Consider the following 16,133-nt stretch of genomic DNA (forward strand, 5'->3'; position numbering starts at 1 on the left):
ATGAGTGATCATTCAGTGCGCCTATCTTATCTCGAAACACTTCGGTGCAAAACTTGCGATTCTCGCGGCCACATCGATTATCCGCTTGTACTCTCAAGCCGCGTTAAGCTCATGTACTATGATAGATAATTCTGTTTATTGCAGATAAACTCGGGATGGTCACTCGGTCCGGAGCTCTGCGACATGTGGACCAGCAGCGACGTTCTATGTTGCACAGCCTCGATATTGCATCTGGTGGCTATCGCGGTCGACAGATATTGGGCAGTCACCAATATCAATTATATACAGGTTAATTAACGCCGTTGCGGTTACCGAGAGCAAGTCGGAAATTGTCCGATACGAATGATACAGTCTTCGTTATCCCCTGTCATTTACATTGCGCTCACCACGTCGACGAGATGGAAAAAGAGTCGCGTGGGAGGTGACGCGAGCAAGATCGGGTGAAACTACATGTCGTATCGTGGATCTCTTGTATAGCCAGGAGACCATTGTATGATGCGGGAAAATTGCTATTTTATCAGTTCGAAAATAGTGCACATAAAAAATCTGAATAGAATCTGAAACGCGAAACTTCGTGCATTACAACAGAAAATTCTTTTATGTTTGTTAATCCTTTCGCGTTTAGTAATTTATATCTATTTTATATCAAATTGCACATATATGTGCCAGAATTTTCTGCAATTTTATTTATTTATATTGTATTTTTAAATTTTTTTTAGTTTATATAAAGCGCGAATAAATATTACTTATTTTATATGTATTTGCTTATAAAAGCTAAAATAAAAACTCAATTTTTTTATATTTAAAGTCTACAAAAAAGATATTTTAATACACTCAGCTACATTTACTACGCAAATAAAACCCTATTAAATCATTCATAAATTTTCGTTGGAAATTGCGCGAAGGCAAATTCCGCTCTCTCTTTCGCGCACGCTTACGGATGTAACGAGAATTCATATATAGGGAATACTGCTCATGAAGTATGAAAAAGGGTAAGATCGTAAAACGAAATGGTCAGAACTTCTCGTTCATAAATATAGTTTAACCGAAAGACGAGTAATACTCTCCATGTTCTCTCTTCCTCTCTCCTCTCCTCTCTCTCTTTCGAAGAGCTTAGAGTTAGTTTAAAATTAACTTAGAGCTTGACAAGCTACGCAACGGACAGCCCAGTTGAACTTAAAGGCTAACTTGCATTTCCCAACTGATAGAAAGAGGCTGTATATTGGTCCCTAAGGTGGTGGATCGATTACGTTATAAATAATGGAATGGACGAGGAATTAGCTTGAGTCATGTGTCGACCAAAGAGATACGCTGATAAAGCAGACATCGCAATTTTCTCGAACAAGCGAACTAATACGCCCAGTCTCCCTCTTTCTCTCCTTTTTCTCTTTTTCTAAAACAAAACTTTACAAGCGGATCTAATTAAAAGTTTAATTTTCTGATACAAGACAGTGTTCTTACAATAATGTACCAAGTCTTGTGGAAGATGTAAAATTGATCGGACTAATAAGAGATCTCAATCATCTAATAACAATCAAGTTTCATGACTTATTTCTGAATTCTGAGAGATGTAATAATACTGAAAATATTTGTAACGACATGAAATGTACGTTATATATACTGACATACGCGTAAAAAATAGACGAAGAATGTATCTCGAATATTTAAACGACGTTCTAATGATGTAATAATCAATGCGATAGAAACTCAGAGAAAAATTATTCTGAAACAATGAAATATCACTAAGTCGTTAAAAGCGTCTCTTCTATTTTAAGGCAAGGAATCCGAGAAGAATCGGGATCCTGATCGTCGCTGTGTGGGTGATATCCTTAGGAATCTCATTAGCGCCTCAGCTCGGATGGAAGGATCCTGATTATTTGGATCGCATAGCCCAAGGGACGTGTCTCGTGTCGCAGGATACTGCATATCAGGTGAGCGCTTCCGGAGAATTGCGAACGGATCCGAAATGCTTAATTATATTCACGATTGCATTCGATGGAATTGTTCGAGAAAGTATCGATAAAGTTTCGAGAGGTGTTACGCGAATTATTTTTGATTATATTATGATTTTTTGTCTTTTTCAAAACTTTTGTAATACAAATATAAAGAATATCTTCACATAAAGATATATATAAATTTATTATCTATTTTTTTCTCAAGCTAAATGCCACTTATTTCTAAACTATATAACTTTCCAATACTTGAAAATAAAAAATATATTTTATTTTATAACGCAATGCACACACTATCCTAAGAAGAATAAAATATATATAAATTACTTTAATAAAAATATATATAAATTGCCCCACAGATCTTTGCCACTTGTGCGACGTTCTATCTTCCGCTCCTAGTCATCTTATTCCTATATTGGAAGATATTTCAAGCGGCGCGAAAAAGGATCAGGAAGAGGCCTGGCACTATCCTTCAACCGCCACGTGAAAGAAGAGGCATTCTGAGGCTTGTCACGAGAAGGTAGTTGTAGATTTTTTACCCCTCTTCTCTGGTTCCTTATCATGAGAATTCTTTAGGTCTCAAACAATAATCAAACATATTTCATGGCAATTTTGTATACAGTTGCATTTCATAGTTGCAATAAACTTGAGAGGCTCGAGGGGTAACAACGCGCTAAAGCCACGTAGAATAAATCTCGCAAACGAGATATTGAGAAATGACGTAAATCCTTCATGAGATTTAATCTGCTTCCCTATATCTTGCCACAAGGACACATTTTTTTTACAAGGATCATAATTTAATTTATAAATAAATATTCTTAACGCGCAGTACTTTATCTCAAGCGGCTTAGCATATTTTAAGCGTTTTTATCTCAATGGCCAGTGAAGTGCAGATCTTTGCTACGAACACAAAGGTATGAGTTTACCTGTTGATCTGTCGCAAAAAGGACATTATTACTGCTTAATATTGCGTATTTTTAAGCTCTATCGCCTTTAAAATACATAGATTGTGCTTGATAATTAAGCATGAGTTTATTATGAAAAAATTCTTGCGATAATTAAATTATAATTAATATTATATACCTAAGCTTTTAATATTTTCTTTAAAATAACTGTTATTATTTACTTTCACTGCAATTATTTATTTTCAAATAAGTGTGTCGTACTTTTCTGCTATTTCTTTGCTCTTATTCTATTTTCTGCTTTATAAATAACGGATAATAATTTGCCTATTTATTTATCTCAACAATACGCTCATAAATTCTGATCTCATATATCATATATTTTTTTCTCATAATTCTCTCGTATTCCAATTGTAATTTGATGTCTTCCGCAATTATTAAAAATATATGTCACTATTTATCAAGAAATGAATATATATGGCTTTATATGTAGCTTTCATCTAACATCGTTTCCACCACTTCTACTTTAGGCGAAGACCTTTCATAAAAATTCTTAATATCGCTGACCCCGTCGCGTTTCAGCCATCACCATTATTCTTGCGATAACGAGCCGGCGACGAGATGAGAGCGCCTCTTTTTCCCTCTTCACCGGAATAACTCTGATTTATCTTCGGCCTAGGCCGCGCGAGGAGTCGACGGCGTTCACCATCACGAGATCCACGCCGGATCACTCGTCAATCTCGCCGGAGAAGTCGTCGTCGTACAACGGCGCGAACGTCACACCCTCGACGACGGTGACGCCGACAGCAGTCTCGACGACGACTACGACGACGACGTTGACGAATCCGACCAGCACGAGCCAGCAGCAGCAGGTGGTCAAGTGCACGAAGCGCACACGCGAGACAATCGAGTCGAAGCGAGAGCGTAAGGCAGCCAAAACCCTGGCGATCATCACCGGTGCCTTCGTCGCCTGCTGGTTGCCATTCTTCCTGGTCGCTTTACTGCAGGCCACGTGTGACGCCTGTCAGCCGCCCAAGCTCGTGGCAAGTGTGTTCCTATGGCTCGGATACTTCAACAGCACCCTCAACCCCGTGATTTACACAGTGTTCTCGCCGGAATTTCGGCAGGCATTCAAAAGGATGCTGTGCGGTGGTACCCGGGGACTTCGCTGACAGTGGATTTAATTCCTTTTTGCCACGTGCGCGCGATCCAATGAGAGGGATATGCGTGAAATTTGTACATATACGTTCGTTATCAGCGTTTCTCTCGGTGTTGTGTGATATCTCACAGGATGCTCAATTTGAATATTATTATCAATACTTGCACTCGGTTATTTGTATAGCTAAATGTTCAAGAATCAATAATTATAATATTTTATTTGATTTTTTGTATTTTATTAGGCAATCTCTTTCTTCGAAGAAAATTAACGAGAGATTGACAACGATTAATGATCTTATTTTCTGATATAATTGTTTATCTGTTAATGAATTATCTGTATAGTTTTTGTTAATAATATGTAATGTGTATATCTTTTTCAAAATTTTAGAATATATCGTTTAAATCATGTTAGTTTTTGTATCGATTCTATCATAGCATCACGACAGATGATATTCCACACAACACTACTTCTTTTCAGCTATTCAAAGTAATCAAGCTGAGCGCCGTTACTTTCATAGATACTTTTAACGAATATGGCTCATTGCCATAAATATTAGTTAAAATTAACTGAAATTTCACTCGCGGTTAGCATTAATTATAGTTGATCGACAATGGTGGAAACGATCCTACGTAGAATATTTTTGCGAAAACGCTTTCCTGGGCTATCGGAGGATCAAACGACAATGGTGCAACATTATTCGCGATTTTATTCAATCACTCGCAAAAGTATCCAACGTTAGAATAGATATTCAAATTTATGAATTTAATTTATTAGAATAGAAATCAGAGCACATTTTAAAGCATAAACTGGCCGATACATGTATAGCTTATGTTAGTGAGAATTTTTATCGCTCAAAGAACGTAAGTTTAAGCTATGATCATAGATTCTTCTATTATAATGTAAAAATAAATTAACAAAGGGCTATATGTATATGAGTATCTAAGTGATATAGGTGCTTAATTCATAAATTTTAAATATGTTATTTAAACAAAGAATAATGAGTTTGATGAGCATGAATGACTCTATCAAAAATTTTATTTTAGCACCTATAGCATTTAGCCACATTCGTATAATTTATGAATAATAAACATATATAAATCGAAAAGTGAGTGAGACAAATCTTATATTTTTTCGTCCAGTGAAGATTCCTTAAAATACGCTCTGATAATCTGGAAAAATCGCGAGCAATGCTTGCTCTGATACGTAATTGTACAGTATTGTGTAAGCATGCGATAGTGTTTAGCGATTATACTTCCGAGTATTATCATTAAATTAGCTATGTATAAAAATTTTCAATCTTGACTCATCTCCAAAGTATATACATAATAATGACAAATCTAAGTGTACATTAACTGAAAAGCGACGAAGCAAATACATCACGAGTAACTATGTGACCACGACGGATTCTCGCGGATCTGTCGCGATTGTGTATAAATAAAACATTTAGATAAGAAAGCGCAACTTCGACTATTACTCGAGTATTAAGTACATCTTACGCTTTTTAACCTGATTTGAAATTAAAAGTACTTGGAAAATTTCTCAAGCGTAAAAGATTCTCGCCGCCTTATATGAAGGTTTGCTTACGCAACTTTGCTCATACGGAGTTTTATAATAAAGAATAAATAAGATTCCGATGCAAGTAACAGAATTGAATAGAAAGGTTGGAATATTATATACAAGCAAATTTATTTTCACAAACAGTATTAATGCGAACGCTTAATATAGAGTAAATGAAAGATAATTCATAAATATAATAAATATAAATAAGAAAGAACACGATGATGGCGTAAAATATCGCAATCTAAGCTCATATCATGAATATTCTAGAATCATACAAAAAATGATTTTAATAAATTATCTGTATCTAAGGAAAAATTAAATAACATTTGAAAATGTAACTTTAGCCTTGCCATTCAATTCTGCGTCTTATAGCGAATGTACTCCTTTAAATTTGCGTGAGTAATATATATAACATCTATATTATGATATTACTATGGTAATATGGTGAATAATGTTTAATTTACAGAACAACGACTGATTCTGATCTATGTCCACATACTAAACGAATAGGAATTGACAAATATAATTCTTTTCATTTATATTGTCTATTTCCAAATGCCGAATAGTGTGCACGTGTATTTATTTGTTTCTACATCTACTTACGAGCTATTGGACTCGCTATTTAGAAATAAACCTAGTTCTAGATTAATCAATAATATGTTAGGCAGATTGTGATAAACGGCGACAATAGCTTTTTCTTCGTCAGAAATAATAAGATTTTATTTCATCAAATTAATTTTCAAATGTACAGAAATATAAGATAATATACTTTCTTTCCTACTCTTAGAAAGTTACACAACAAACAAAAATAAGAGATATTTTTTAATTTATTCTTTCATTTGCACTTATGATAATTTTATTTTAATAATTGTTACATAATAACTTTCTTTTAAAGCTAAATAACATTTAAAGCTAAATAATTAATATAAAAATATACACGCACAGAAAGACAAAAGTAAATGTCAGTAACAAGTTAACAAAGATCAGTAAAATCACTTTAATTAATTTGTGAGCAAATTCTTCTTATTTCTGACGGCATTGTTGCTGAAATAATGACGGCAATATCAGATACGCTTGCGCTATCTAATTATGTCAGTGGTCGTCGTTCTATTCACACGACATGATTAATAAAATAACATTTTGTTCATATTAATTTTTTACGTAAATCTCCAAACAGAAGAACAAAACGTTGTCCGCCGAGCATTTTTAGCAGTTTCTGATGAAAAATCTCATCAGTAATAGCTTGAAAAAAGCGAGGAAAGAAATTATTTTATAGCTATTTTTATTACAAGTATTAAAGTATCGCAAAAAGTTGCCGCAAAAAATTATAAGAGCAAATTATAAAAACAAATTTTAGAAGAGCCATTTTTTATGTTTGATGTAAACGTAGTTTAATCAAGAAAAGAATCAACATCGATAATGCTTGGTAATTAGTTAAAGGATCGATAATCTCGCTTGGTTACTAAACAAATAATGTTTGATGCGGTTAATACTCATTAATAACGTGCTGTCAAAGTGCCATAACAAAATTAATCATAAGCAATTTGTGTTTGTAATGATATACTTCAACGATATACGCGACAAAATGTTCAGCGGATAACGAGATATCGAGTTGATCATGTAACGCTTGTAAATCGAAACAGTCATCGATCGCTCAGTAACACCGCTTCCCGCAAATATTGTTTCATTATATAAGCGGACAGATACTGATAAAGAGTTATGAGCATGTATAGGAACGTGTTCGCGAGAAAATATCAAGATGAAACGAATATAATGTCGGTGAGAATATTATCCAGCAAATTAAATAAGACCACTAATTATTCAGACGATAATTTGTTGACATAAATGCCAAGTATGTTCACTTGAAGTCTTATGCGGAAGCATCAAATAAAGACGAAATGAGAGAGAGAGAGAGAGAGAGAGAGAGAGAGAGAGAGAGAGAGAGAGAGAAAGAAAGTGCGAAAAAGCAATAGAAAGAGAAAAAATGTAAAGAAAAGTTAGAGAAAGAAAGGAGTATTATTTACAACGATGCTTTCATGTGTATATATCCTTGCAATCATAAAGTGAAATAAATGACGGAAAAAAGTTTGAAGAAAGCTTGAATGCTATTTCATGTATATTTACAATGTCTAACACACACACAAACATCAGTCTCTTTCAGTGGATTCATTATGAATTGTCGCAGAGATAATGGTGTTTCTTACTTTATCTCATTCATTTTTATTCACTTGCCATACAACTTTTTCGATTATCATCTATCACTTGTAAAATATCTTCTCAACTCTTATATAAAAAAAAGAAAGAAAAATATTTAAGCAACGTCTGAAAGACTGAAACTCACATTTGTATTTTATATTTCTAAATATGGCCATTTTGAGATATTAAACAAATGTATCATAATCAAAAAGAAATCTAGAACTTGTTTCAAAAAGTTTTTACAAAATTTTTTAAAATTTCCATTACTTGCATAACATTTTGCAATTGAGATTTAGAAATGTCATAACGCGTGATATTTTGTTTACAGTATTCCACAAATTCGTTTGTGCATCTACAAATTGATTTGCTACGCTGCGACATCGAGATCACCGTGGAATATCCATTGAAAGATTCCAAATAATGAACGGTACACATATTCTATCCCTTTACGTATTAATCCAAACATTAGACTGCAAAAATATATAAAAACCAAGAAATGCATTTCTCCAAATATTAATGTGTCTCTTTTAATCTAACTAACTAATCGCATGACATCTCGTCTTCTTATTATAATAATTTTTATTTATTTATTTAATTAATATTTATTTAATTAATTAAATTTAAAATAATTTTTATTTAAATAAAAATTATAATTTAAATGGAATAATAAGTTATATATTTTGCATTATCTTTCTATGATTTTTATATAATAACTTGTATAATATTACCAAAGAATTTGGTTCTGAATCATTTTGCAACACATTCTATATATGTATATACAAGTTCCCTTTTCTAAAAAGTGCATGTTAAGTCGATTCTCGCAAGTATTGTTGCCTCTTTTCCGCGATGCTGATTGGTTATCTCGATGTGTGCTGCGTTGTACATTACTTCATATTGATAAAAGCCTGTCAAGGTTGAGCGACGCATTTTGACAGTTCAAATGTATATACGCATTTTGACAGTTCAAATGTATATATTGAGAGGTTAATAGTGTATTCAATTTGTGAATGCAATTATTGTGGTTTATATTATGATATACATGATATTATGTGTACATATCATTAAATTAAATTAAAGAAAATATAGATAAAGAAGACGAAGAAAGGAGGAAGAGGAAGTAGGAAAGAATAGAGAGAAAGGTATGTGTAGTAAAGTATATATATTTTATAAATGTAATAAATAAAGCATTATTTAATCCAATTTACATTATTTTATCAAGAGTTTTATGCGTTATTGTTGTGTAGATATTATTAATAAAGTACTATAGTTAAATATTATTAATGTTATTTAATTTTATTGATAATTAATATTATTTAATTTATTTATAGAATATTAAAATATTAAAATATTACTAAATTATATATTACTTCGTTAATGTTTAAATATTATTAGTTTTAATAAATTTTTTTATGTTTTATTTAAAGTTATAGAAAAGACCAATTATTTTTTTAATTATACCATTAATTTTATTACTCATAGATAGAGAAGAATAGAAAGAGAGAAAAAAGAGTAGGAAAAAAAAGAGAGAAAAAGAGAAAGGAGAAGAAGAGAAGAAGGCTTTTTAATTAAAATTGAAGAGAAAGAATAAGCAAAAGAAATAAAGAAAAAGGATTGATTGAATGACTGAAGGAAAAGAGAGAAGAAAAAATATAATATTAGGTAATATTTTTATTAAATTTTTTAAATGTTTTAATATTATTATATCTTTAATAATTTTTAAAATATTTTATTTATAGTTAATATAAAGGAGAGATGCATTATATTATTAATAGACAAAAATAGAAGAAGAGAAAGAGAAAAAGATAAAGGGAGAGTAGAAAAAAAAGCTTTATTTAAGATTAAAGAAGAGGATGAATAAGCAAAAGAGAAAGAAGAAAAGAAAAGAAGAAAAAGGAAAAGGGAGAAGAAGGAATATATTAAGTAATAAAATTTTTATTGAATTGTTTAAATGTTTCAATAGTATTATAATTTTAGTAACTTTTTAATTAATTTGTTTTTGTTTTAATTTATTAATGTTAAAAAAGAACCTAATTATTAATTATGTTATTAATTATATTATTAATAAATAGAGAAGAATAGAAAGAATGAGAGAGAGAGAGAGAGAGAGAGAAAAAAGAGTGAAAAAAGGAAGAAGAGAAAAAAGAGTAGAAAGCTTTATTTAAAATTAGAAAAGAGGATGAATAAGTAAAATATAGGAAGAAAGAGTGAAAAAGGGTAAAGAAAAAGAGAAGAATGAATTTAAAAATAGGTAATAATATTTTTATTAGATTTTTTAAATATTTGAATATTATAGTTTTTTAAAATGTTTTATTTATAAAGTTCTTAATGAAAACATAAATTATATTATTAATTATATTATTAGTAGATATAGAAGAATAGAAAGAAAGAGACTAAAGAGAAAAAGAGTGGAAATAAAAGAGAGAAAAAAGAAAAGGAGAAAAAGAGAAGAAAGTTTTATTTAAAATATAAGAAAAGGAAATAAGAGAGTGAAAATGAATAAAGGAGAGAGAAAGAAAAAGGAAAAGTAGAAAAAAGCGAAAAGTTTTATTTAAAATTAAAGAAGAGATGGAGAATAAAAGAAAAAAGGTAAATGATTGAAGGAAAAGAGAGAATAAGGAATATATCAGATTATAATAATTATTAGATATTAATTTTTTAATTGTTCGAATATTATTGTAATTTTAATAATCCTTTAAATATTTTATTTAAAGTTAAATGGGCTACTTTCGTGACAGAATTAAAATGTTCAGTTTAAAATGATCCGTGGCTATGATTTGTTAAATTTGAAATTTTATTAGAATCATCATAATTTCAGATTTGATCAATCACAGCACACTAATCACAGCGTACAATTCATTTTAATTTGAATTATTTTAATTTTGTCGTGTAAGGGCATAGGAGACGAATTATAATTATTAATTATATCATTAATTTTATCATTTATAGATAAAGAATAATAGAAAGAGAGAAAAAGAGGGAGATAGAAATACAGAGAAAAAAGAAAACAAAGCTTTATTTAAAATAAAAGAAGAGAAATATTAAGCAAAAGAGAGGGAGAAAAAAAAGATTATAGAAAAAGAGAGAAGAAGGAATATGAAATAAAGTAAATTATCTTTAAATATTTTATTAAAGTTAAAGAGATGAATTGTATATTATTAATTATATTATTAATAGATAAAGAAAGAAAGAGAGGGAGAGAGAGAGAAGAAAAGAAAAAAAGATAAAGGAAAATGAAGAGGAAAAAAGGAGGAAGTTTTTTTGAAATTAAATAAGAAAAAGAGAATAAATAAAAGAGAGGGTGAAAGAGAGAAAAAGACTGAAATAGGAAAGAAGGAATATAATATTAAGTAGTATTTTTTCAGAATTATAAAATATATTATTAAATATAATTTATAAGTTTTAAATATTATTTATATTATTTATATTATTTAATTTTTTAAGGTTCCTTGGCATTTGCTGCGGCCATGTTGGATTTTGACGTCGCAGGTGAGAAAATACACGCTAAAAATTATTGCGTGCTATTTTTAGATAAAAAAATATTTTGATGAAACATGACTTCAGATGGCTTTAGCATACTTTTAAAATAGTCCGAAAACTATTCTCTCCCTTCGAAAATCAATCAACAATCGTAAAATGATCGTGATGCAGATTTTGTCATACGAAATGCGCAGTAGAAATGAGTTTCGACATATATTACCGAGATATATGCATGCAGTCACGCATAACTCGTGATAATGTGCAGACAATGTACTGTTAAAATGTATATAAGATTAATTTTTTGCACGTATTGAAATATCGAAAATTAAAATTTTTAAGCCGCAAATCCCATACGGCGCAGATTTATATAACGTATATTGGACCAAAAAGATAGTACGCTGGTATGCTTATGGTACAAAGATAATCTGCAAATAATACATTATTGAAATATATATACGATGAATTTTTGGCTCGCCTTAAAATATTAGAAATCGATACTTTTTTACAGTTGACCCTATGCGACGCAATCTTATTCTATGTATATCAAGTTAAAACAATTGTACGCTGGTGTCTGTTTGGTACCAAATGATTCTGTAATCAATGTACTATTAAAATGTATAATCGATGAAATTTTGGCTCGTCTTTAAATATTAGAAATCAATACTTTTTTGCGGCTGACCCTGTGCGACGCATCCTTATTTTATGTTTATCAAATGAAAAAGTTTGTACGCTGTTATCTGCTTGGTACCAAAAGATTCTGTAATCAATGTACTATTAAAATGTATAATCGATGAATTTTTGGCTCGTCTCAAAATATTGGAGATCGATACTTTTTACCGCTGACCCTGTGCGACGCATCCTTATTTTATGTATAGCAAATGAAAAATGTTGTACGCTGGTGTCTCTTTGGTACCAAATGATTCTGTAATCTATGTACTATTAAAATGTATAATCGATGAATTTTTGGCTCGTCTTTAAATATTAGAAATCGATACTTTTTTACCGCTGATCCCATGCGACGCAATCTTATTTTATGTATATCAAGTTAAAAAATTTGTACGCTGGTGTCTGTTAGGTACCAAAAGATTCTGTAATCAATGTACTATTAAAATGTATAATCGATGAATTTTTGGCTCGTCTTAAAATATTAGAAATCGATACTTTTTTGACGCGGACCCTGTACGACGCATCCATATTTTATGTTTATCGTATTAAAAAATTTGTACGCTGTTGTCTGCTTGGTACCAAAAGATTCTGTAATCAATGTACTATTAAAATGTATAATCGATGAATTTTTGGCTCGTCTTAAAATATTGGAAATCGATACTTTTTACCGCTGACCCTGTGCGACGCATTCTTATTTTATGTATAGCAAATGAAAAAGTTTGTACGCTGGTGTCTGTTTGGTACCAAAAGATTCTGTAATCAATGTACTATTAAAATGTATAATCGATGAATTTTTGGCTCGTCTTAAAATATTAGAAATCGATACTTTTTTGACGCGGACCCTGTACGACGCATCCTTATTTTATGTTTATCGAATTAAAAATTTGTACGCTGTTGTCTGCTTGGTACCAAAAGATTCTGTAATGAATGTACTATTAAAATGTATAATCGATGAATTTTTGGCTCGTCTTAAAATATTGGAAATCGATACTTTTTACCGCTGACCCTGTGCGACGCATCCTTATTTTATGTTTATCGTATTAAAAAATTTGTACGCTGTTGTCTGTTTGGTACCAAAAGATTCTGTAATGAATGTACTATTAAAATGTATAATCGATGAATTTTTGGCTCGTCTTAAAATATTGGAAATCGATACTTTTTACCGCTGACCCTGTGCGACGCATACTTATTTTATGTTTATCGTATTAAAAAATTTGTACGCTGTTGTCTGCTTGGTACCAAAAGATTCTGTAATCAATGTACTATTAAAATGTATAATCGATGAATTTTTGGCTCGTCTTAAAATATTGGAAATCGATACTTTTTACCGCTGAACCTATGCGACGCAACATTATTTTATGTATATCAAGTTAAAAAATTTGTACGCTGGTGTCTGTTTGGTACCAAAAGATTCTGTAATGAATGTACTATTAAAATGTATAATCGATGAATTTTTGGCTCGTCTTAAAATATTGGAAATCGATACTTTTTACCGCTGACCCTGTGCGACGCATCCTTATTTTATGTTTATCGTATTAAAAAATTTGTACGCTGTTGTCTGCTTAGTACCAAAAGATTCTGTAATGAATGTACTATTAAAATGTATAATCGATGAATTTTTGGCTCGTCTTAAAATATTGGAAATCGATACTTTTTACCGCTGACCCTGTGCGACGCATCCTTATTTTATGTTTATCGTATTAAAAAATTTGTACGCTGTTGTCTGCTTGGTACCAAAAGATTCTGTAATCAATGTACTATTAAAATGTATAATCGATGAATTTTTGGCTCGTCTTAAAATATTAGAAATCGATACTTTTTTGACGCGGACCCTGTACGACGCATCCTTATTTTATGTTTATCGTATTAAAAATTTGTACGCTGTTGTCTGCTTGGTACCAAAAGATTCTGTAATCAATGTACTATTAAAATGTATAATCGATGAATTTTTGGCTCGTCTTAAAATATTGGAAATCGATACTTTTTACCGCTGACCCTGTGCGACGCATTCTTATTTTATGTATAGCAAATGAAAAAGTTTGTACGCTGGTGTCTGTTTGGTACCAAAAGATTCTGTAATCAATGTACTATTAAAATGTATAATCGATGAATTTTTGGCTCGTCTTAAAATATTGGAAATCGATACTTTTTACCGCTGACCCTGTGCGACGCATCCTTATTTTATGTTTATCGTATTAAAAAATTTGTACGCTGTTGTCTGCTTGGTACCAAAAGATTCTGTAATCAATGTACTATTAAAATGTATAATCGATGAATTTTTGGCTCGTCTTAAAATATTAGAAATCGATACTTTTTTGACGCGGACCCTGTACGACGCATCCTTATTTTATGTTTATCGTATTAAAAATTTGTACGCTGTTGTCTGCTTGGTACCAAAAGATTCTGTAATCAATGTACTATTAAAATGTATAATCGATGAATTTTTGGCTCGTCTTAAAATATTGGAAATCGATACTTTTTACCGCTGACCCTGTGCGACGCATTCTTATTTTATGTATAGCAAATGAAAAAGTTTGTACGCTGGTGTCTGTTTGGTACCAAAAGATTCTGTAATCAATGTACTATTAAAATGTATAATCGATGAATTTTTGGCTCGTCTTAAAATATTGGAAATCGATACTTTTTACCGCTGACCCTGTGCGACGCATCCTTATTTTATGTTTATCGTATTAAAAAATTTGTACGCTGTTGTCTGCTTGGTACCAAAAGATTCTGTAATCAATGTACTATTAAAATGTATAATCGGTGAATTTTTGGCTCGTCTTAAAATATTAGAAATCGATACTTTTTTGACGCGGACCCTGTACGACGCATCCTTATTTTATGTTTATCGTATTAAAAATTTGTACGCTGTTGTCTGCTTGGTACCAAAAGATTCTGTAATCAATGTACTATTAAAATGTATAATCGATGAATTTTTGGCTCGTCTTAAAATATTGGAAATCGATACTTTTTACCGCTGACCCTGTGCGACGCATTCTTATTTTATGTATAGCAAATGAAAAAGTTTGTACGCTGGTGTCTGTTTGGTACCAAAAGATTCTGTAATCAATGTACTATTAAAATGTATAATCGATGAATTTTTGGCTCGTCTTAAAATATTGGAAATCGATACTTTTTACCGCTGACCCTGTGCGACGCATCCTTATTTTATGTTTATCGTATTAAAAAATTTGTACGCTGTTGTCTGCTTGGTACCAAAAGATTCTGTAATCAATGTACTATTAAAATGTATAATCGATGAATTTTTGGCTCGTCTTAAAATATTAGAAATCGATACTTTTTTGACGCGGACCCTGTACGACGCATCCTTATTTTATGTTTATCGTATTAAAAATTTGTACGCTGTTGTCTGCTTGGTACCAAAAGATTCTGTAATCAATGTACTATTAAAATGTATAATCGATGAATTTTTGGCTCGACTTAAAATATTGGAAATCGATACTTTTTACCGCTGACCCTGTGCGACGCATTCTTATTTTATGTATAGCAAATGAAAAAGTTTGTACGCTGGTGTCTGTTTGGTACCAAAAGATTCTGTAATCAATGTACTATTAAAATGTATAATCGATGAATTTTTGGCTCGTCTTAAAATATTGGAAATCGATACTTTTTACCGCTGACCCTGTGCGACGCATTCTTATTTTATGTATAGCAAATGAAAAAGTTTGTACGCTGGTGTCTCTTTGGTACCAAATGATTCTGTAATCTATGTACTATTAAAATGTATAATCGATGAATTTTTGGCTCGTCTTAAAATATTGGAAATCGATACTTTTTACCGCTGACCCTGTGCGACGCATTCTTATTTTATGTATAGCAAATGAAAAAGTTTGTACGCTGGTGTCTCTTTGGTACCAAATGATTCTGTAATCTATGTACTATTAAAATGTATAATCGATGAATTTTTGGCTCGTCTTTAAATATTAGAAATCGATACTTTTTTACCGCTGATCCCATGCGACGCAATCTTATTTTATGTATATCAAGTTAAAAAATTTGTACGCTGGTGTCTGTTAGGTACCAAAAGATTCTGTAATCAATGTACTATTAAAATGTATAATCGATGAATTTTTGGCTCGTCTTAAAATATTAGAAATCGATACTTTTTTGACGCGGACCCTGTGCGACGCATACTTATTTTATGTTTATCGTATTAAAAAATTTGTACGCTGTTGTATGCTTGGTACCAAAAGATTC

General features: G+C 31.1%; 1 protein-coding gene and 2 long non-coding RNA genes across 14 annotated transcripts in view; 2 read left to right on the forward strand and 1 right to left on the reverse strand.

The window, feature by feature from the left end:
• The window catches only part of 5-ht1 (serotonin receptor), a 126,231-nt gene extending 117,908 nt beyond the window's left edge, over positions 1-8,323 (forward strand). For 9 of the 10 annotated variants that reach the window (XM_083058456.1, XM_083058459.1, XM_083058453.1 and 6 more), the window contains 4 exons: positions 145-288; positions 1,776-1,931; positions 2,312-2,472; positions 3,534-8,323. In XM_083058456.1, the coding sequence (XP_082914582.1) occupies positions 145-288; positions 1,776-1,931; positions 2,312-2,472; positions 3,534-4,026 (954 nt within the window). In that variant the 3' untranslated portion in view covers positions 4,027-8,323. The remainder of the gene's footprint in view (positions 1-144; positions 289-1,775; positions 1,932-2,311; positions 2,473-3,533) is intronic. The other variant, XM_083058461.1, reaches the window with a different exon arrangement.
• The window catches only part of LOC145948885 (uncharacterized), a 163,603-nt gene that overhangs the window by 79,164 nt on the left and 68,306 nt on the right, over positions 1-16,133 (reverse strand). The window lies entirely within an intron of this gene.
• Positions 8,485-11,557, forward strand: LOC145949148 (uncharacterized). 2 transcript variants are annotated; one of them, XR_014427549.1, is made up of 4 exons: positions 8,485-8,908; positions 9,249-9,428; positions 9,506-9,689; positions 11,211-11,557. It is a non-coding gene; the product is annotated as an uncharacterized LOC145949148 (long non-coding RNA). The 2 variants fall into 2 exon arrangements; XR_014427550.1 differs by lacking the exon at positions 11,211-11,557 and adding an exon at positions 9,839-9,998.

This window comes from Prenolepis imparis, unplaced genomic scaffold (genome assembly GCF_030444845.1).
Source record: "Prenolepis imparis isolate NDT839.2.m4 unplaced genomic scaffold, iyPreImpa1.0 SCAF_2, whole genome shotgun sequence".
Lineage (NCBI taxonomy): Eukaryota > Metazoa > Arthropoda > Insecta > Hymenoptera > Formicidae > Prenolepis > Prenolepis imparis.